At 38.2% G+C, this 23,534-nt stretch overlaps 3 protein-coding genes across 12 annotated transcripts in view; 1 reads left to right on the top strand and 2 right to left on the bottom strand.

Annotated features, from left to right (window-relative positions):
• Positions 1-219: 219 nt before the first annotated feature.
• On the top strand, positions 220-3,739 carry Fis1 (Mitochondrial fission 1 protein). Its single transcript, XM_033483585.2, has 4 exons — positions 220-433; positions 819-1,028; positions 1,101-1,206; positions 3,138-3,739. Exons 1-4 carry the CDS (start codon positions 389-391, stop codon positions 3,224-3,226), a joined length of 450 nt encoding a protein of 149 aa, XP_033339476.1. The 5' UTR covers positions 220-388; the 3' UTR covers positions 3,227-3,739.
• Positions 3,740-11,070: 7,331 nt separating this feature from the next.
• LOC143260728 (uncharacterized) lies at positions 11,071-19,544 on the bottom strand. The gene has a single exon (XM_076527165.1). The coding sequence runs from the start codon at positions 19,542-19,544 to the stop codon at positions 19,023-19,025; it is 522 nt and encodes a 173-aa protein (XP_076383280.1). The 3' UTR covers positions 11,071-19,022.
• Positions 19,545-19,622: 78 nt separating this feature from the next.
• LOC117227984 (uncharacterized) overlaps positions 19,623-23,534 on the bottom strand; it is a 736,131-nt gene continuing 732,219 nt past the window's right edge. For all 10 annotated transcript variants that reach the window (XM_076527155.1, XM_076527154.1, XM_076527158.1 and 7 more), the window contains one exon: positions 19,623-21,323. In XM_076527155.1, the coding sequence (XP_076383270.1) occupies positions 19,656-21,323 (1,668 nt within the window). In that variant the 3' untranslated portion in view covers positions 19,623-19,655. The remainder of the gene's footprint in view (positions 21,324-23,534) is intronic.

The raw sequence follows: 23,534 nt of genomic DNA, 5'->3' as shown, positions 1-23,534 counted from the left end.
CTATAGGTACATAAACATAAAGGTTAGAATTTAAAAACGATAAAACGTACCTTTTATTATTTGCTGATTAATTAAATTGATATGAATAACATTCATTTGGTGTTATAGTGTATAAATTTAAAAAGAGAAAAGATATTTAATACTTATGCCGCTTAAAAATCATTTAAACCGCACTTATAATGGCGCGGTGTGGCGCTGTTTCACCAATGGGTAGCTTTCTGTATACAAATGGAAATGTATCAGAGCACTTGATTGTTTCTTTAGCTTTGACAGTCCGACTAGTTCGAACGCAGCTGTTGGATTTGTGATGTGTTGTTTGCGTATAAGGTAGAATTTAGAACAAGATAAATTATTACGTTGTGTAATTCGCGTAGAGTTATATTAGAAAATGGAGGACGTTTTAGAAGAGGTTGTTTCTTCAGACGACTTGAAGGTAAGTCATTTTCATGAAAAATGAATATGAATACTATTATTAGCTTGTTTAAGTTTTTTTTATATATTTTAAGGTAGTAACATCAACCGTATGATATCAAAATTAGTAAAAAGTCAAAAAGTAAATCTTTTCTATTGTATTTTTGAATTCTAGAAGAGGCGTACTACTTTTAGAGGTTATGTAAGATTAATTTAATATTCTTCAAGTTGTAAATGTATTTATTGTCATTTATGTTTCATGAAATCATAAAATTTGTTTCAACACTATTATTTTGATACATAAGTTATATTTTAAAATTACAAGAGCTCACGATGTGTGATGCAATGACTTAGTCATGTTATATATATATATTACATACATATATATATACGAATTTTCTTTTCAGACGTTTGAACGTATATACCATGAACAATTGCATTCATCAAATGTGTCACAAAAGGCACAGTTTGAGTATGCATGGTGTCTTGTCAGGAGTAAATATCCTGCGGATATTAGAAAAGGAATAATTTTGATGGAAGATCTTTACAACAAGCATACGGAGTCAGAGAGACGAGATTGCCTTTATTATTTAGCCATTGGAAATGCTAGAATAAAAGTTGTTATTAGATAACTTATATAGAGTTCAATCTACAATTGAATATTAATTAATTATTTGTTATATTTATAGGAATATACAAAGGCTTTATCATATGTAAGAGCATTTTTAAAAGTTGAACCTGGAAACAAACAAGTACAACATCTGGAGACATTGATCAACAAAAAAATGGAAAAAGGTTTTGTTTTTATAACTTATTATTGGCTTTGACAATTAAGAAACATACTCCAATTTGCTTCGCTGCTTCTGCGTCCAATATGTAGCATTAGTAGACACTCATTTTACTTCCTATTATTTCTGGTCGTATTAGTATTTTCATGGATTGGTAGTCATTACATTCCTTCTACTTTAGAATAATTAATACTAGCTTAATTAATTTTCTTATGTTTTAACATGATACGTGTTTTCTATGTTATTGTATAATATGCAATATTTATGAACTAGAATTAAGAGACATCAGTATTATGATAAATTACATGATATCTTTTTTGATATATTTATGATCTTAAACCAGTACAAATACTATATACTTGTACTTCAACAATTTTAATCCCATTGAAACCAGGAAAGTCGTTCCGAAAATACAATAAGACGCAATATTTAAAAGATATATCACACAGCAGGTTATCGTGATACATTGCGTGATTCACGTGATTAACAGCGTCCTCATAATTATCGCGGTCGACACGGTCGAAGCTTAACGTGGAGCGTTTTCAATTTTTCCCTTTCAATATAATCAACAACTACCATAACAGCTTAAACTACGGCGTTTTAAACTGAACATAAAAATTTTAAGGTAATTTAAAGAGGAAACGCGTCTCTTCTAAATCGTCGAGTCACCAGGGTTAAAAATAAAATGTACCTCATGCATCACAGAAGCTCAAACTATATTAGCAATACCACACAACCTACTTATTATATATTGCGACTTTACCTAATCCGAAACATCAAATTTCTTTTAAAAAATTAGCAGTCAATTAATTAAAAACAAATGATACTTTAAAATTACAATATACTGTGTTCAGTAGCAACCTTCTTCAACAACTGCAATACATCTTGCAAATTTAGGAAATTATTCTGGTTTGGACAGTTGTACCTATTTGTGTGGAAAATCGTCTACTTATTAATCATAATGATAGTATTGAAAAAATGTTCACTCAAATACATTACTTACTTACGCGAAGTACTCTCTTTGATGGTTTATATAAAGCTCACTTATAATATATTTTAATCTTTTATTCAAGATATGGAAGCTAGACAGGATCTTTTATAGTTTTATATAGTTAAAATGATTGGATATGTTTCATCCTCACTAACAAAAATTTAGTTCAATAATCAATTACTACTTACCTTACCAGCATGTCTGAGAAGGATAACAATCCCGATATATTGCATATAATGATGTCTGAATTGAATATTTTCGGTAGTGCACCTCAAAATTATAAGAATTTAGGATTTATTTATTTATTTAAGGATTTATTTATCATGATAGGTTATTCGACGTTAACTCGTTTGAAACTATTTAGTTTAGTATTACTTCTTCAGCGCAAATATTTATTCACGCTTTTATGCCGCAAACGTAGTTTAGTTATTTATTTGATCTCTAAATTAGTTTAGGATTAGACTGCGAGTAGTTCGTGAAATTTAATTACATACCTTATTATGTGTTTATACAGAGTAAGAGCATGTTACATTTTTGTTTGATAACTGTTTATAACAACCTCTTTAGAAAAGAGATTAATATAACACCATAATATTCTGATAGATAGTTGAAAAATTTGTATATGATAAGAGACGTCACGATATATTACGTGTTTTATATTGTAAATTAATATCCATATTTATTGGTGAAATATTAGAATGAGAATAAATGTTTCATCCCTTCAGTACTATATTTCCCATTTTTCCCTTGTACAGTATTTATGTTTAATAAAAAATAGTGTGACGAAGTGAATTCATTTAATGCCTTTATATGTGATTCGTACTTTGTTTATGAACAATCATTGTGGTTGCGGCGTGTAATTTGATAGTAATGTCTGTTTAATATTCAAAGTGAAAAAATATGAATGTCATATATTGTTACTGGTATTATATGTATTTTTTTTACAGAGGGTCTCTACGGCATGGCCATTGCAGGAGGGGTTATTGTCGGTGTTGCAAGTATTCTTGGCCTCGGTATTGCATTGAGCAAAAAATAGAACCGTTGACTTAATTTTTTACGCAAACCAAAAATAACGAACGCAGCTTCTCTCAATATGTATACTATTGTTTCAGATTTTCGTACGAACTATATGATTCTGTATGATAAAATTGTGTGTGTGTATTCGTTTTTTAAATAAGAAAGGCATTTTTTCCTAGTAACATATTGCGTTAATCTATGGGACGTACATTCCAGTTATTGCATATATGTTTTGTGTCGTTTATGTCGTTTATGTTGTTTAGTATATAGAGGTGAAGAAATCAATTTATTTGAAACCTAACAGACAAAGGATTGTATGAATATAGTATAAAGAATATATCAATATAAATATATATATATATATATATATATATATATATATATAAATTTATTTATTATATAAAATGTTTATTTATACTGCAACCTCAGTATACATGACTATGTCATTTGTATGTAAAGACGAAACTATTGTACGACCCTATCTACATGTATTGATACCAAAATTTTATTGAAATAAATGTGTTAAATCAGAGGAACCTTTTTGTTCAAAAACCAATGGCTATATATATATACTATAATACTGCAATGTATCAACGTGAAAATGTATTGACGCTTTCACCGGCGTGTCTATCAATGATAATCAACGGTAAATCAGTGCCTCGGTCGCTGGTGACTGACAGTGAATTAAATGCGCCGTGACTCATAGTTCCGTCCGCTTTAATGATACGATTTAATTATTTAGCATATTATTATTTCTGTTAATGAACATTACATGGGAGCCGGCGGAAATAGTCATTCCAAATAAACGCGACGGCGTACGTGTTAACGTGTAATCAGTTTGTTTTCGTAAACAAATTATAATCAGCGAACGAAATTTCTTGCCGATTCATGTATATTGAATCATGCTTTTATTATCTCCCGGTAATACTGTTCGTGACCAGAATGGCGGCGGCGGCGACAGGATATCGTGTGGTAGAAAACTACACAAATATAATACTTTTTATATATAGATTTATTGATGACTTCTTAATATCCGTTGATAAAGTTGTTTATGTACAAAATAACGCTGGAATATCCCTATAATATTATTATATTATATTTAATGACCTATGTTATGGCCCGACGACTCGCCGAAAACCGCTGTCTGCCCGTTCGGTTTCGCGAGTCGACATTATTTGCTTATTCTTTACGCCAAAATACGGAGCGCCGCTACTATTTATTTAATATTTCTCGAACGCGTCGTGTTTCTGTCGGCCTTTTTCCCGCCTCGCATCACTATTATTTACAGTCTCGATCGGTCATCGTTTAGCGATCGACTCAGCAATCGTTCAGGGAAAGAAAGTCGCTGGAACCGTGACAACGCTCGCCGTTATTATATATATACTTTATAGTAAAGATTCAATAAGTGGGAGAAAATCGTATAGGCGATGAATGATTCTTACACGCTACCTTCGGAAGTCTATTTACAACGAAGTCTTCGAAGACCTTGTCGCCCACGGTATAGCATCCATTCCTCGAGTGATAGAGCCACGCAAAATTGTTTTTCAAACGTAGCAAACGTAACTCATCGTTGCGACACAGCTTTGCTTTTTGTACAGTTGCGGAACACTTGTTTTTTACCTTTTAACCGAAAGGAACTGACGTGTATTGGCAAACTGTGAAATGCAGACCATGGTAATAGACCGATATGTTATTGAATTCTTAACGTGAAACCATCGGACGAGAAAACTTGTTGTATCTTGTAAAAGCAAGCACGGTTAAAAGGTTTACATGGCAGTGGAAACAATCGATCGGTATGATTAATTATTCGAGTTCAAAGAAGATTGTGCGTTACAATAGGATACATATATAAGAAGATCGAGCATGCTATCCGTGGGTTGTATCGTTAATACTCGGAACACGGGCTCCTTCGTTCGCGAAAACGGGTCGCAGAGCGCAGATCTTCCGAGGATTCAGACACCACGACGTTACTTAGTGTAGGAATTAATTATTCGTATAGAATTAGCAGCTTGAAAATACTTTAAGCAGTTTTTAAGGATGCATATTGCTTTCTCATTAAGGCTCCGTTATGCTTTACACGAATGTACAGTGTCATCGAGCATATTTCCGGTCTTGTTTGCCGTTTGACGCTTCGATCCAAAATTGCAATTATCTCTTCTTCTTCTTCTTCATTTTCTTTCTTTTTTTTTTATTTAAAACACCGTATCTCGCTCAACCCCTGTTACGCCGCTAGCTTCGTGAAGCCCTGTGAGTCCTTTTTAGTCTTTTTGAAATTGGAGACGATTTTGAATTCGAAGATCGAAGAACTGGAATGGACACCGAAGTCAACCGCTACTACCTACCGAGGCTAGCTAGAGTTTGCCATTTTAGAGAGCCTTTTGATTATGCGATCACTCTTTTGCGTGATTGTTGTTCCTTAACACTTTATCGGTTGCTTTAGCTAATTGTGCCCGAGTCGAGTCAAAAGTTTACTCGGCAACAAGTAAAATCTTACTTACGAAAGTATCAAGCTTTTGAAGTAAATAAAATTTCTTTGCGTAAATCAATTGTAAGAAACAGACGTTAAATAAAAATGCGTTTATTCTATTAATAAATTTAATACGTTAAGCAAAATGTAAGGATATTCTTAAATTCTTCCAATGTTTGATATTTGACTTAGTTAATTTTATCATAGTTGCATAAAGTTCGCAGCCTACTAATTACATAAAAATAATTGATTTCTTTAATCAACTGCTACGTCACTTTGACCACATTGTCAATCTTATTGAATTTTCAAGTTTCTTTACAATTCAATTTATAAGTTTGTCTAGTAATCTTTCTTCTATTTCGCTATTACAATTCAGTAGACCATTAACAACGTATACTTTTCTAAAAATGTGTGCAACTATGCCTGCTCAAAATCATTTCTCATTAATCAACATCTGGTAGTATCAACATGGTTTCAAAAGAATTGGATAAGTAATTGCTGTAGCGAATCCAGATTTTTCTCTTTTTTATGTTCTGATCTCGCGTGACTTTACGTTCACTGGTGTTGCAGTTGTAGCCATCACAAGACATCGACAATGAAACATTTCAAAAGCAGATCATGCGAACACCACCTTTGTCATGAAAAAGTAAATCGTCCTGGACGCATGTTAATCCGCGAAACTGTAATCGAACCGCGCAGTCGATAAAGTGTTAACAAAAAATGGAAGGAAGAAACTACTTGAACATACCGAGTCTCCTTGTAAAAAAGTAGGAACTGGAAAAAAGAGGAACGAGTCCGCGTTTGAAATTTAGTTCTACGTTCGTGACTGTAAAAGCGAGGACCAGGGTTAACGGAAAGCACTTCGATCGACGGTTTGCAGAAAACTACTTTCAGAGTATCTCGAAACCAATGAGAACTCTAGCCCGCCTCTCCTGTGGGAAAGGAACGTGAATGAATCGTGTGCATAGATACGAGTTTGGGCGCCGTGCGATTTGGCGCGTAGTACTAGATACATCGTACGATATAAACACAAGTCGATTTCGAGAAATGATAGGCCTTACAAACTATTGGCATTAAATTTTGTACAATCATTTAATATTTGTGACGTAATTCATTTACTCGATCACACTCTCTATCCCCTCCTCTCTCTATTCACTCTTTTATTCCCTTCTCCCTTGCTCCATCATCCGAACGTGTGTCGATTGACTAGCAATACGGTACGATGCAGTTAATTAATTCTTCCTCGCAATCGCTTAGTACGACAGTCATATCGTAAAATATATAATTTTCTTCCGCCGAACCTACCGTAACAGAGTAATACTCTTTGCTTTTTTTTCATCATCTTCGTCTTCTCCCGTCGACTATCTACGATACTTGACCCCACCATGTACACTTACGATACACTTAATTACAATCGGACATTCTAATGTTAGGTTCCTTCGGTGCAACGAACATTCGCAGGTTCAATCGGCGAAAATGCAGGCGGAACGGTGCTGCAACTGTTCTGTCACCGGCGTTGCCGCCCGCATTTTGCATTTTCCATTTCGCTTACAACGTCGTCCCTTCGTTCGAAAACTCTTACGTTTCTTAAAAAATAACATCTGATATACTTAGAACCTGTCTTATCGCTAAATCTCGAGTTTTGCACGCAGTTGATACCGATCGTCTCGTCTCGGGATCCGTCGGGCAAAACTAAACGGTTTTCCGATTACACGGCGAAAAACGTAACGCACGACCCGCGAACACGTTTCATCGAATCCGATTATAAGTTCCGCCGATCCCTTGATAGAGTTATGACGTATGATCGATTGATGAAACAAGTTCACGGTGCAACGGGCTCCACGGGATATTCCGCGCTCGAGGCTGAATATCGAAACGAATTTCAGGCTCGCTGTGATCAAAAATAGTGCGCCTCGTGTTTATTTAAAGACAACGCCCGGCACGAATGTTACACGTCCGGAATTTCGGTGTAGGAAAAATCATTAGAAATCACCCCGCGTAAAAGAGATTGTGGTTTCGGATCGATCTTGCATGGAACTCTCTTTCGATAACGCTCGCCAACGTCGGTCGCCGAAAAGCTATACGAGTTTAGGCGCGCTAACAGTTTGTTTCAAGCGAACGTTGGGATGCGTGCAGAGTGCGAACAATGTGGAGGAGACTTTTTGCAGTTTTAATTAATTAGCGATTCAATGATCGAGATTCAATTGCGTATTCCACTTGACTTGAATTTATAATAAATTGTTATATATTGGAAACAGAGCTGAGTAAAATGCTATTTCGAATAGTAGGGAATAAATAAATATTTTATTATTTATCTTACATCGCGTGCATCTGTTTTGGAAAATAAAATTTTATTCTTGTTCGAGACATTATACTTTGGCCAAGAAAATATTTGGTTTGTCGTAAACGTTGTTTGAAACATTATTTAAATTAATGTTTTACTTGAATTATAATATTTTAATTTATAAATAATTATAGAATTATTTTATTTTGTCTTATATTATCAAAATAAAATATTTTCTTTTGTTTCAGATCGTCAGAATAAAACAGTTTATTTTATGTATGTTTTACATTATCAAAATAAAATATATTATTTGCTGAAATTTCATTTCTTATATTTGAATTCTATTATTTAAGATAGTATTTGAAATGTTTCTTCGTAGATATTATTCAGCTCTGATTATAAGTTCATATTACATTGTACAATGTACTTGTCGTAAATTTTCTACAAACACAAAATTCATGCATTAGGTGATTCAACGATAAATTAAATGATTCTAGCTCCCAGTGATCCGAATATTGCGAAAAATCAATGTGTCATATGCTTCCAATATTGTTCTGAAAATTTTATTTGCCGTTGCGTTGCATAGTTTATAGAAAATAATGTTAAACATTCAATTTCAGGTTAATTATGCGTTCAATATCTTCGACAAAGTTCGACGAAAATTGATACTTTTGAATATTTAAATTTTAATCATTAACACAACGAATTTAATCTGTATCAGTACCATAAATACTAAATAGAGTATAAAAGGGAAGAGATGTGTTGTTTTATCGATAAATTCCTCTGATCAATTTTAAATAACCTTCTGCGAGAGAACGATATGGCTGAAATAATTGGGTTGGTTGAACTTCATGCATCCTTTTTAAGCAATTAAAATACGTAGAAACGAAACCGAACCGCAAATCTCCGGTCGCAAAATGGAATTGAATATTATTTAAATAGGCCACCTCCGCGATACAAACCAAATGTTCCTTTTACGCATTGTACAGGGTGTCAGGAAATGTTTCGTCGTGACTAGGATAGGTGAACTCTAAATCCTCGGAGATCTGTCAAAAGAAGTTCCCGCAAAACTGTCATCGATTGAATTTTCAAAGGCCAAAATTTCTTTTTTTAAATTACTCGTTTCAATTTTTACTTCTACAATCGTTCGCAAAACGATCAAAGAACAATTTTGATTTGGAACAATTCGGTGAAGGATGTTTTTGCGGGAGCTTTTTTCGACAGATCACCGTCGATTCGAGGATGCGGGGTTCACCTATGCTGATTATGACAAAACATTTTTTGACATCCTGTACAATTTACAAAGATTCGTACACGATGCTTGTATTATTTGTAGTTGATCGTTTGTGCTTTGAACTTGCGAAATTATCTGAAAACTTTTGATCTTGCTTCTTCGGAGTTACGATTTCAAATGATCGCACGCCACTGTTTACTTAAACGATAGATTACGATTAATTTTGCGTTTAAATTATTCCTAAGGTTTTGTGAAATGACGATTCTTGTGAACACAGAGGGTGTCAGAATATTTCGATCCTGTCAAAATGTTGATAATGTCGCTGACCGGTTATTGCGTGTACTGTTTTCAGATAAATGGTCGTCGTTAATTTGTAACGTGATAATTTCGTTAAAATTGAAGAAATCTATTCGACACGTATCACTTTCACTAATGTAGTTGAATAGTTCTATTCGAAGAGGCAAAAAGTTTCAATGTTTTCTGAAGCAAAACACTTGCTTTTGTAGCAGCAAACAATTTACGCCGGCTACGTTATTGCTTCGGTATTAATAATATTTAAGCTTCATTTCGCCAATTATTTTCTTAGCTAATGACAATGTACTATTTCTTCTTTTTTGATTGTTTTTTTAAAATAAATTTCAGTTTATATCTAAAAATATTTAGGTATCTATTATGTGAAAAATAATCATCACTTGAACGGTTATAAAATTCGAGTGCTTAGAATTATTTGATAAAATGATTGGGTGTTGAATTGTATTGACACATTTTTTATTGTGATATCATTCGAAATAGAGTCATTCGTAACAACCTAATCGTAATTTCTCCGTTACTCTCATCGATTAACAACGTCCATTTTTCACTTAGTACTTCTGTATTTATTGTTTCTTACCACACAACGCTTTCGGAGTCGTATACAAATTTAGACTGTCGAGTGTTTATTATAAACATCCAGTTGCAAACGTAGAAGAGACTGTCAAATAAGAAATGATTTCCTCAAGTGATGCGTGTTCAAAAGATAGCGGCACATTTACTGTTGGTTTGAAATCCGTTATTTTAGATCATTTTAGAAAGTAATTTGTTTCCAAAAAGTTGCCGATGTTATCGAATTACAATTTATTTCATTAATCAAATAATAGTTAAAAAATGCAGTTAGTGCAGCAGAATTTTTCGATAAAATACGCTGCAGTAAACTATTGGAACCAGACAGTTTGCAAGATGTGATTTACATCTCAAATTAGTAAGTGTTATTGGCACTTGATCTGTGTTGTATAAATTATTTGTTCAAACGGCCGCATTAATTATAACAACAACACTTTAAACTTAGACTTATAATTTAATGATTCGTACAACATCACAGAACAATCTACATTCTTTTTAATTCGTCATAGTAATTTTATTATAAATATTACGAATGTAGCAATACTTTTGATTTGTAGTTGTAATAATACTTATTTTTAAATATCGATTGAAATAAGTTATATTAAAACAAGAAGGTATCGAATATTTTGACGATTCTTTCTAAGTATTTATGCGTTAATATATCTACGAATAAATATTGCTTCAGAGCAGAAGTAGACAGATTGTTTACGAATTAATAAAAATAAACGTACGAATGCATTATCTATCAAATGAATGTTTATGATTGAAAGTCGCATCTGTGTTCGAAAATAAATGAAATAGATAATAGATATTTTAAAAGTGATTATGTATCGCGCCAAGAATTGATAGGTAACCAAACAACATTTTGCGATGGAGAACGTTTTGTGAAATTCAAAATAACTATCTTTTTAACGCGATTTAAATGGAACAGGCATTTTAAATATTTTAATATCTATACGTGTTATGTCGTGTTGAGAAAAGAGAAACAAAACTCAAGTGTAAATGTGAGTGTAATCATTTATTGCGATATCATATTAGTAATAATAATACTAGCAATAACGTTAACCTGTCAACCGGGGAGATCGAATCAACCATTCGCCTTTAATCTCACCTTTTAGAAAATTTTTCTTCTTTTACATTCAACAGTATTATAATATTTATATAAATATAAGTATGAAGTACGCAATATTTTCATTCGAAGTCCTGCAATTTTCATCGAATGAAGTTTAGTCGTTTTTAATTAAGTTTGAATGTGTTAGTTTCTTACATGTGAAACAGCAGATTTTTCATAGACATAATTTATTCGAAGCAGTTATCACTGTAGTCAAAACACAAGTTTCTCAATTCCATTGTAGTAGAAGTGACATTTTTTGGTTGTTCATTGTATTTCATTTATGAAATAGTTAACTCCACTTTGGAATTTACTTTATTAGCAAAGAATAATGCGTTCATTTATTAAATTTGACAAAAGTGTTACCGCTAGTGTTATTAGTATATTTATCTTTCCATGAACGCAAGAACAGTGCACAAAAATCGCATTGTTTGTTACTGAAATACTATTTAAAAGCCACATTAGGCATCTGTATCAATGAATATTGTACTTCAAGACCTAGATTCCCATCTTTAATTCTTTGCACTCGGATGTCTTCTTTAAGGAGACATAACAAGACAATTGTGGTGGTAATTATGGTGATATTCCAAGATTAACAATTTCTCTTTCATACAATCCGTACAAATACAATTTCAAGCGCAATCCTATTTAAGTGGAGTTATCATTTCCAAAACGTTCCATCTCGTGTTACATTTTATTTAAAATATTACTACTTTATGAGTACTACTATTACATTCGTGTCACTGGTAAGTGATTTAAATTTTCCGAGTACAAAGGGTTCGAATGATATACGCTTGTAGATTTAATACCATTTTTTGACGACAAACTTCATCGAAATACTTTGTACATATAATCGCACATTCCACATGTAACAACCTAACAGATGTGACGAAAATGTGACCCGGCTCACATGCCAACATTATTCCACTGATTACGAACGCAATGCTCCCAGGAATTAAAGAAAGAAACTGTTTAAGATCAGGGTGGCGTAGAGGCATCCGCGAACACCGGCGGTGCGACGAATTCACCCGATCGTCCGATTGAGTGGCACGTTTCGATCGCAATCCGCGCGGAAGGATTTTCTCGATTTTCCGCAAACAATCGGTGGCTGGTAGCTATTCGGAACTTATTTCGCAATCGAAGCTCGTCCAGGCCGGGAGCCTGGAATTCAGCTAGCTCCTGCACGGACAGGGACGGCAGGAAAGTCGATTGAAGGTGCAGTCACCTTTCTCGGCCGGTGTGACCGTGGAATTCCACAGGGTACACTCGGCCGGAAGAATAATCTCGTCGCGCAAGGTTCGCATCTTTCTCAGCTCTCCTAGCTCCTTCGTATCCGACCATCGAGCAGCTGAAAAACCTTCTCGGACCTTTAGCTCGTTCGTTTTAACGCGATCTCATTTGCCAAATATTTGATGAGCACGGAAATTCCATTGTCTACGAGCACGGAAATGTAATAACTGGTTTTGATCCCTCGTCTTGTGTTGGCACTTTTATTCAGTACCAGGAAAGTCCGAGAACTTTAGATTTCATTGCTATTGACCCTTGCGTGGTGAGTACATCTTGACCCGAAGTTGTACCACCTGTATTTTAATTAGCTAGTTTGTTAATTCATTGCATTGGATCTCGAAGAAATTCTCAAAGGTTCGAAAATATGTCAAATAAACATAGATGCATGGGGATTTATGCTAATCAAACGCATCCATGTATCTTCTAAAGAGTTAAACTGTTTGGATTTACAAAATAGTTGCATAGGAGATTAAACAAATAATGCTTCACTTATTTTTACATTATACTTCAAACACACAAAATCAGTACCATTTAAATGATCAGATTCTGCAGGTTTTACATTATGCAGTACAGACAGAGAGATCGTACAATTTATATTAACAGAAAATTGATGTATTTTAATTTTAACTAGGACTTTTGAATTGAATGAATTATTGAATCTTTTAACCGCTCAATCATTTACAAAATCGATAAGATACTGGAAGAAAGTTGAAGCACTTCTCTGGTAAAAATAACGAAAAGTTTTATCAAGAAGATAAGATAGAAGAGTATTTTCTTAAATAAAGCATTTTTTGATCCATATATGTGTTATCATTTATCTCAGTTGATTGAAACGACACGAATTTTCTTAGATTTAGCAAATATGAATATTTGAGAAAAACGTGTATCTCCTTTTCCTGCTAGTGAATTGTTAATAACGAGGTAACTTTTGCCAACGTGATCAAAATAAATAAATCATAAGGATTTGTAGGAGCTAAGCTTTATTTATTTAAAGGATTACATACATTTAGGCAACAAGATTATTTGGCAATGATATATAATTTTTTATATAAATATCTATCTAGAATTTGTTATACGATTTTTCAACGATTAGAATTTTTCAAAGTCGACTATAATGATTTTTATTTGACTATCTTAAAAGAATATGTGGTTTGTTTTTTACTTCAGATAAGGATTTTTTTAATACACCAAATATCTTAGAATAGTTCACAAAAATTGCCTTGCACAAACTGCATTTTTACCAATTTTTGAAATCTTTCAATCTGGAAAAGTTGCTGTTACTTGCTATTCTCTGTATTTATTCACTGAAACATAATTTCCAATATTTCTTTTTCGTTCCTAAATGTATGCATCTTAATTCAATTCACTGTCTTTTTTTGTTGGAAATGGAAAGGGGAACATGGAAGCAAACGATAATATAAATAATAAATCAAAATATTAAGAACTGCTACTATATTTAACCATTTTAAAAACAAAAAGAACTTACGTTCAATTAATAGGCCATTAAAATTTTCGATTTGCGTCAACAGATACTTGCTTGGATCAACTGGCTATGGATTGGAGAACTGTTGTTTGTTTTTCGGTGTATGAAAACGTTCCTGTCCTCGCAATCGCATTTTAACGATGTTAAGACACGTCAGATTCATTTACCGACGAAGTTAACGGTCTTCGAACGTCGGAGCATCGAATGCTTGAGATGATAAGCGGTGTGGAGAGGGATCGTGTATTTCTTTTTGAAAACTCGCAGTCGGAAACTCTCGAACGAATTCTACCGATTCGTAAAAACTACGATCGTGGTCGCTTCGTTAGCGAGAGGTGAACACAGCGACCAGTCCGCGGCAAGACGACCCACTTAAATTTACGATTTACACCATGCGATTTATACCAAAGATATATTAGCTTCTCGATCTCGTGAAAAATATATACATGTCTTACAATCAAGAGAAACTCCCGTAAATCTTAAAGAATAAAAATAATTATTTACAACTTCGAGGCATCGTATCGTAGATAGTTCCGTCTACGAGCGACACTTTGCTGCCGTGTTTTAGAGTTCGAATATAAGTCTGATACTCTCTCCCGTGATTACGAGAGACATTGCAAGAATTTATTTACATTGGGCATTGTTATTTACCGTAGACGCGTTCAGTGCGGTTCATTAGCACGTGTCGCGTCCGTGAGAATCGAATAACTTAACATCACGATACGGAGGACCGAGGTCGCGACGATTTGATATGAAAACGTCGTAGGTCGGAAAATAACGTGATCCGTGGAAAATCGTATCTGAATATTTCTTTGCGTCAATGTGTCTTCAAGAATTAATTACGCGAAAACATTTTTACACAACTCAAGAATTCTCGTTAATTAATTAGATTCAGTGTTTTATTTTGTTGCGAACAATGATTGATCGTTTGGATACAAAATGAAAAAAAAGCGTTGCGCGTGAAAAACTGAAATGCTTTATCAAAATTCGAAAACCGATATCAGACGTGATTATGTATGGTCACGGATAAACCGTTACTGCAGTTTGCCTTGAGTTTAGCACAGATCTGTTTTATACGCGACTGAACAAAGAGCTTTCTACGAAGAGAAACATAAAATCGGGAAGAGTGATCAATGATTGATTCTATACAACGGTAGGCCTTTTATCGTTCCAAGAAACCTCTGTTAGTTACATATCCGTAATACCAAACTAATAAGCTTAAACTATAATAATCGAGTTCGCAACGTGCTCCTGTACACTAGAATTTCGCCGAATAGTAGTTCTCGTTGAAAAAATAACTATAAATATAATTCGATCAGATGTTCCACTACTGTATAAATTGTAAACTTAGCAAGTCTAAAATAAACGGTAGCATTTGCATATTGTCAGAATTAAAAGCGAAGTTGGGCAGAGTTGAAAATAAAATACAAAAGAGGGGATAAGGTCGAACTTAACGGTCTGCGAGCTTGTCCAGACGATTCCTGTAACAAACGAAGATAGAGAGAAGTGCAAGTCACTTCTAGGCTACGTTTAAATTTTAAGCCCGGGATCAATGACATCCGCGAAAGAGCCCTCGAATGTAAAAATAAAAAAGAATATCGTTACACGATTTCTGATTCACGAAGTACAGTACTTAGAATGTTTAATTAAGCGGTTACTCGGTAGTCGACTCGCTAAGATCGCTTTCGTGTTTGAAAATCCCGTCTATCGTGTCAGGTGCCGAGTCGGCTACCGAGACGCCATCGAACTTGAGGTCGTCTCTTTCTGTCGCACTCGACAGTCTCGGTGTAATTAAGCGGTCGACTACGATCTATGTGTGTTTGAAATGTACGCGAGTCCATGTCAGCCGATGCTATGCGAACGTCTTATTTCGGATCGTATTCAGAACGGATTGCGAATGGCATTGAATTTAAGAACATCGTTCTTCGTCGAGCATCTGGAACACACCGATGACATCGCAGGGCTTAGGGTTTTAACGGGAGCCAAAGTGATTATTATAAATGAAAGAGCAAACAAAGACCAGGTGTGGGAACGGATTGCCCTTTGGGGAATCGCCGAGGTTCCATCGAAGTCGAAGCAACAAAGCCACGCCTAGTCGGGGTACTTCGCGCAACGAAAGTAAAACAGAAGACTATCGCTAACCTTCTACCTCTTCCCCTGGCGTCGTTTGCCCTTAAGCGTTGCTCCCAGGGGCAATTCAGAGCGCTCTCAGAGCAAAGAGCGCTTGTTGCTCGTGCCTGATGTAGATGAATGACTACGAGCGTAATTTCGGGAACCTTGGCGCCAATGAAGTGTGTCTGGGACAAAATGGACGGCTTCGAACGCATGATTTATTGCAGGTATGCGTGGCACTCCGAAAGTGGAGACAATTTCGTACAATCCTGTGTTCTCACGTTTTCTCGGCGAGATCAAACAGTGAAACTGTTCGATCTGCGGAGGTCGTAAGTCTCCGACTCAAATTTATACGACACCGAGTCTGCGTGATTCCGTACGACTCTTTCGAGTGATACGGATGACAGGTTGATGTAGAACGGTTTTAACATTTAGGTGACTAATTGTATCTGGTTTCAAATGAATTGAGTTGAACTGATACCGACTGATCGATGACGGACGAATGACTAAAGACTAATTGACGATGAACTGACAAGTGACAACTGATCGAGAGAAGAATCGGTTTCGAGTTTTTATACAGTTCCGTGGATAGAAAACTCGAAATTCGTTGGTCAGTGACGCGATGGAAGGGGATGTAAAGTGATGTAGCACGCAGTGCCGCATGTAGCAAGAAATCCTGGACGAAGCGGTGCGTGCTAGCGATCCTGTCATAAAAAATGCTGCCGACGAAGGTGTGCATTGTTCAAAAAAGCAGAAATGGCTCTATTGCCGGAAGGAAGATGGCTCGAAAATCATAAATTTAGAAATTGCAAGGAAGAAGACCATGGCTCTACGAAATTGAAAGCCCAACGAACGTGACCCTCTGTCGATTGCACGTCATTCGTTGAAGGACTGTCAATTTGTCTCGCTGAGCCGAAGATTTCCCGTTAATAAATGTTTTTTTTAGGGATAAAAGGAAAAGGTCATTCGTCCCGGAGAGAGTTAGACGGATGCAGCACGAAAATTTCGTTGAAGGACGGAACAAATCCCTACGATGTCATCAGCTCGTTCCGTCCTTTAAACTTCAAAAAGTCATCGGCAAATGAATCGGTAAAGTTACTAAGAGAACAAATATTAACCCTTATGTCAGTGACTGAAATTGTCAACGTTGTTTTATAATCGGGGTATCCGGATACCGCTATGATCAGCTCCTACATCACGTTAGCGTTTTATGTAATTTTTGTGTAATTATATAAACATTCATTTTTATTTCTTTTATACTTATTATCGCAATAAAATATTTTTATTAATTGTCCGGAGAATTTCTACTCTCTCCCGCACTCCCTATTAGGGTACCCGAGTACCCCGGTTATTGAAAAAAACGTGCATCAAACTTAATCTTCCAATCTGATTTAGTACTTCTTTGATAACAGTAGAAAATGTGCCAGATAACGACGATCTGGCCGGATAATGAAATATTTTATCGGGGGGAATGTGCAGAAAGGTATGCGGTTATCGACATAAGGGTTAATGTATCATCTACCACGAATATGAGAAAGCTCGCGGAGAGAATGATTTCCAGCCGAATACTCGAAAGCGACACCGGCGAATTTGCAGGAGTTAGCACCAACGCGCGAGGGCTACGGATGATCCGAAAAAATTACAGTTATTAAGTACCCACTTTGGAGATCGTAACCGAGTAGAAAAGGACATTATGAAAATTCTCGCGTGAAAAGCGAAACGAAAGGTCCGTTCGCAACGTTAATAAATACGTGGTACGCGTGCATACATAATTCGACCGCGAGAAATGAAATACAAACGGACATTAAGTTACGGACAGAGTAATCTGAATACGATTCTCTCTCGGTTTTTTCCTTGTAACTCATAGTTCGCGGCACGAGGACGTTTGCTTCCGGTAATTATCGAACCGACTGGGATCCGCAGCGTAAGTAGAAACGCGACAGAGGGCCCCCGCCAGTTCGAATTGCGATTCGATGGTTCCACTCTGTCGCCTTGCTAGCGTGACATTTACAAACGATGCGTCTCCGAGTCTCGTGCGCCGGGACGTTCGTTCAGCGGATAACATTTTCGCAACTTCGCGGCGCATTTTATCTTCTTCGCTTTCTTCCTCGGATTTCGCTCTTCGGATCCGTTCGTCGGGGACGTATCAAAGTCGCAGTCGTCTGGAGCGCGCGCCTTTGCCGGCAACGCGAAGACGACCGTGGGATGCACCACCGTTGTCCTCTTTGACGCGATTCCACGAGAACGTTTCACCGTCGCAATCTCCTGGCCGATTCGTCTTGCCTTGTAAACTTCGTCCATTCGTTATGGAGCCTCCGGAGTATGTATTATCCCAGAGTATGTACGTACGCAGACAAGAATTCCACGTTCGGATCAGGTGGTGCTTAAGAAAGCTCTGCGACGACTTGTAGCGCGCGATCGATCGGTCGATCGATTCGCTTCCCACATCATAGCGTCTCCAGCCGATCTTTTTAGTCGCGAAGACGGGTCAGTGATCTATTCCCTTGGCGAAGCACCGTTTTCGTTAACCATCCCGTGGATCGTTCGTGGAGCATTCGAGTCGCGCCGGAACACTGTCGCCCGGCTCTTCGACAGCGTAGCTGCGGCGCGCGATCCTACGCGACCGAGATCCACTTGGAATCAGTGTTCATTCGTTCCACCAAGGCCTCGCGAATAGGGTGATTGGAATGTACCAGTATCAGTAAATTGCTCGTCGATATCGTTCACCGATGCCAGTCCTAATCAGTCTTCAATTTGATTTACCAGTGTACTCGCCAATCCCTTTCTCTCCCAATGCACGCGGCATCCGCGCGTGTCACCCGCCGTCTTAACTTCGTTGCCGGATGCTGTGCTCGTTCAACGTTCGGATTCAGTCTTCGATTTCAATTCACTCGGCCTGCCCCGCGTCCGACCCCTCGTCCACGCGAGTTCGCATCCGTTCGCCCTGCGGACTTCCAGCGTTTACGCGCGATACGAGCCGATCTCGCCCATGTCCATCCCGTCGTGCATCTCCATCTCCATCTCCATCTGCGCCTCCCGGTGCTTGTCCGACCGATGAGGGGCCGACTGGACCCCGACGTCCCGATCGCGGCTTCGATCGCGGGACGATCGATCCTTCTCGCGCGGGAAGTGATGATACTGATGGGTCGCGTGGCCGTTCATGGGCAGTGTGGGGTAGGACGACTGTCCGCAGGAGGCCTGGTGTCTCGAGGGCAGTGGCGGTGGTTGATGATGGTGTCCTGGTATACCGTTCTGAACCCGCGAGTCGTTCTGCCCTCTATCGGAGGGGCTTTCCTTGTCGCGGGCTGGCAGATGCGGCGGCTGAGGCGTGCGCCGCAGAGAATGGTTCGAATAATGCAGCCTGCCGCCGGTGGTCGAGCAATTATCGGCGGCGATGCTCAATGGCGACGACCCGTCCTCCATGGGGCCGACCGATCGGTGACCGGATGTACCGGAGTTGGGCAGCGTTCCCGGACGGCGCATCTGTCGCGCCGTCTCCCCGTCGATGTAGGTGAAGCCTTCGGCAAGGGTCGTACTGCCGTGAGGCAGGAACCAAACGCCTCCGACTCCAGGGCTCGCTGCCCGAAGTTCTAGCTACAGTTCCGTCACCGGTATAGGCTTGATGCTGGTCGAGATCTGAGAGTGTTGTTGTTGCTGCTGTTGCTGTAGCTGTTGCTGTTGCTGCTGGAGATGATGGTGGTGATGGTGCGGCGGCATCTGCTGGGACTGCGGCTGGTGATGGTGATGATGGTGATGCGGGTGCGCCGATCGCACGATGTACTCGTCGTCGGAGAAGGTCTTCTGATACTCGTGCTCCTTGCGGGAGATCGCGCGATTCTTCCATTTGTAGTCCTTGAGCGCGTCTCGGACGCGTCTACGGCATCGGTAGTAGAGGATCAACGCTAAGCCGGTTAAAAGGGCGAGCCCTGCTGCGCACAGCGTGGCTAACAAAGCTTGTTTTCGCGGATCGGAAAAAGCGCAGCCCAGCTCGTCCGGCGTCATGCCCTTCATTGGTTTTCCCTTTGATTCCGGGGGTTCCGCGCATATCACCGGACTGGAGTTCCTTGGGACTAGGACTTCGGATAACCAGAGCAAACCGCAGTCGCAGACAAAGGGATTCTCGCTTAAATCCAGGCGACGCAGCTCGTTCCAGGCCACCAGGGACTCCGAGAACCCGGTGAACGCGTTGTCGCGGAGCATCAGATGCCTCAGGTTGGGTAAACCGGCCAGGGATCCGTCCTCCATCGTCGTCAGTCGTTTGTTGCTGTTCAACACGAGGGTCTCCAGATTAGCATTATCCGAGAACGCTCCTCGTTCCACGGTGGTCAACAGCTTTGCCGCAGATATGTCGAGTTTTTTCAGCTTGGACAGGCCCTGGAACGCGCCAGACCTCAGGCTCGTGAAGTAGTTTTGACCCAAGGTGAGCTCCTCGAGGCGAGGCAGTATCGCCAGCTGTTTCGTTGGCACTTCTCGTAACTTGTTCCCATCGAGACCCAGTGTGCGCAGAGCGTTCAGCCCGCGGAAAGCACCGTCGCCGATGTCGTCTAAACCCGCGCCGGTTATGTCGAGCACCGTCAACTGCTCCAGGCCTTTGAACGCGTCGTCGGGCAGCGAAGAAAACGCGTTCCAGCCTATGTGTAACTCGGCCAGAGCGTTCAAAGGCGCCAAAGCCGGCGACGGGATCGTTCTTAGTTGATTGTCGTCGAGGTGCAACACGCGGAGGGTGCCCAGCTTTTGGAACGCGCTCGGCTCAACCTTCGATATTCGATTTTTCCCCAGATCGAGCTCCTCCAGCTTCGAGAGCGAGGCAAACAAGCCGTTCTTCAAGTTCTCCAGGTAATTGTCCCGCAGATTCAGCACCGTGAGAGATTTCAGGCCTTGGAACGTCTTCTCGGTTAACGCCGAGATCTTGTTGTGCCTAAGGTGCAGCTCCACCAGTTGCTTTTGCGCCTCGAAGCTGCCGTTCGGTATGATGAAGAGATGGTTGCTCGAGAGGTCGACGTTCTTCAGGTCCCCGTAGAATTGGAACGCCGCGGCGTCCACGATTTTTATCCGGTTCTCCTTCAGCACTATCCGCTGGATGCTGGGGTTCAAGGCGATCGGTATCACGTCCAGATTCGCTCCTATGCAGGACACCACGAGGTTATCGTCGTCGCAGGTGCAACCGTTCGGACAGAACGCCGCCGATCCGAGGGCCAACATACCGGCCAGAACGAGCAGATGGTAGACCGTTGTTGTTAGCGTTGCACCGTGCCGCCGAGTCTGAAATTAATAAGCAAAGGAACTCTTTATTAAGAGGGCTCCCACAGCACGGCTTATCGTGAAACGTAATTTACATTAATGCTAGCTTTATTGCCATACATAAATTATATTCTACCGAGACCCCGGCCACATTCGTGACTGGAGGACCGGCGAAAATGAGAAAAGTTGCTCCCGCTTTGGGAGATTGAATGCTTGGGAAAATTCTGTTTCTCGTTGATTTTTACAGCAGCCAGCAGCCTTGCTAAATAAGGTTTCTGAATATCGTCGTGTTTTATCAAGAGTGATTGGAAAGCTCGCTTTTATAAAGAAACTTTCGCGAGTGAACGAATTGACATTGATGACACGAATTGTAATTACGGAGGTCATTCGAGGAATCTAACATCATTTCAGATTGCGGAACATTGACGTAAGATTATTCAATTCACAGCGACACGTGCGTTGCTGTGAACAAATTATGTCATCACTTGTTCAATGAATAATTTTAATGAAGAGGATACCAGCTGTTACTACAGCGTTTTTGTATTTGTTGTTAACTTACTCGATTGAAGAGAAATGGCGAATGGGTGTTATAATTTCTTTTTTTTTATACAGGTATTGCAACTATTTTTGTAAATATTTGAATGATGGACAAATTTAAAGTAATTTTATTTCTGTACAAACTTCAACAACTCCTATTATAAAGCATCAGTCCGACTGCGAATCAAGTATTTACTGTATAATATTGGCGTTCGGTTAATTTCTTATCAATATAAATTGCATGCAAAATTAATTGCAAATGAAAATTAACATGTTTGGAAACAATTACGTGAATATTTGCAGGTTTATTTAAATGTACATAAATGAAATTCTGACAGAATTATATGTATAAAACATAATGCGGATTGCGCTTGCATATTTATTCTTCGATATTGATATGTTAACTGGACCAGGTTAATTTAACCGCTTTTGACACGTTGATAATCGAGCCAGTACCCATAAAAATTCCACAAAATTGAAGCAATATATTTAACATGTTCAGTGCCGCGTGAGTTACGTAATGGGTGACACTAATTTTTAACTAGGTTTTTGAAATTCATTTTCATCGTAACATGTATATTGAACAAGTTGAATGTTACTAGGATTTGTAGAGTACAAAATAGCTGAACTAATATTACCTATGGAAATTTCCACTTTCTAATTTCGGTTTCATCGATTTTTATTATTCAATGACTTTAATATCGTTAATTTTGATATTGTGAATTTTTCGAGTTGATATTCATCACTTAACGTGTTAAAAAAAACAGACCTAGCCAAATTATTCGTTATATTTTTAAAGAGATGAAATATAAACATGAAATTTTATTAAAGCAGTCATCTTTAATGTAAATTGTTGTGATCTTTTATGATATTACACTTTTTTTATAGAAAATAAAATTTGTGTAAGTACGTTAAGTATTAAATTTTTATTGCGCACAGTTATTAAGGCTCGAATCAATATTCAGGGTGGCAGCACAATAACTGAAGCACGATATTCGGAGATGAGGTACGGAAACTGAAACACACTGATTGATCTTTGTAGATCGTAGATTATAGGCACGCAGAATTTTTTTTTCTTTCTCCTAATATTCGAAGAAAATTTGATATTTTTTTTATTGGAAATTTAAAAAAATCTGGAATTTCTTAACGTGTTCGTGAACGCGAATGCTATAGCAATCATTTTCATCGTGATGCAAAATGACGTGAATGCTATAACATTCATGTTCAGAAACCGCATTGTCATGTCTTCAATTCTATACAGTGTTTATATTTTTAATTATGCGCTTTAATGTGCTGGCAAATTGATTCTATTTTTGTTTTGTTTTGTCTATTCTTTGTGTACACAAAAAGCAACTATTAAAATGTGATACTCTGAGACTCGGATATTACAATGAACTTAAGAGTGAATGTCTGTTTTCGTCTATTTTTGCAGTTCATTAAAATGATTACTGCAAACACGTTAATGTCAATTAAATTGCCAAAGCTGTTTTCAGTAGCGAGAACTCCTGAAGTCCGTCCACAGGGCACATTAATTGGCTCCTCTGTCCTGTTCGATATTTTTGCAAGAGATTCACGTCGAATCCGGCAAATACAAAGTCGGCATTTCGCGAAACTTAATCGGCGCGACGGTGTCGGGCGAACGTTAATCCGAAGCCGAAACGTGAGCGGCGTGTGCACGTGCGGGGGTTAGATCTT

The sequence above is a fragment of the Megalopta genalis genome, chromosome 17 (genome assembly GCF_051020955.1).
Source record: "Megalopta genalis isolate 19385.01 chromosome 17, iyMegGena1_principal, whole genome shotgun sequence".
In the NCBI taxonomy this organism is placed as follows: domain Eukaryota; kingdom Metazoa; phylum Arthropoda; class Insecta; order Hymenoptera; family Halictidae; genus Megalopta; species Megalopta genalis.
The sequence above is the reverse complement of the archived record's forward strand: the minus strand, read 5'-3'. Positions and strand labels throughout refer to the sequence as shown.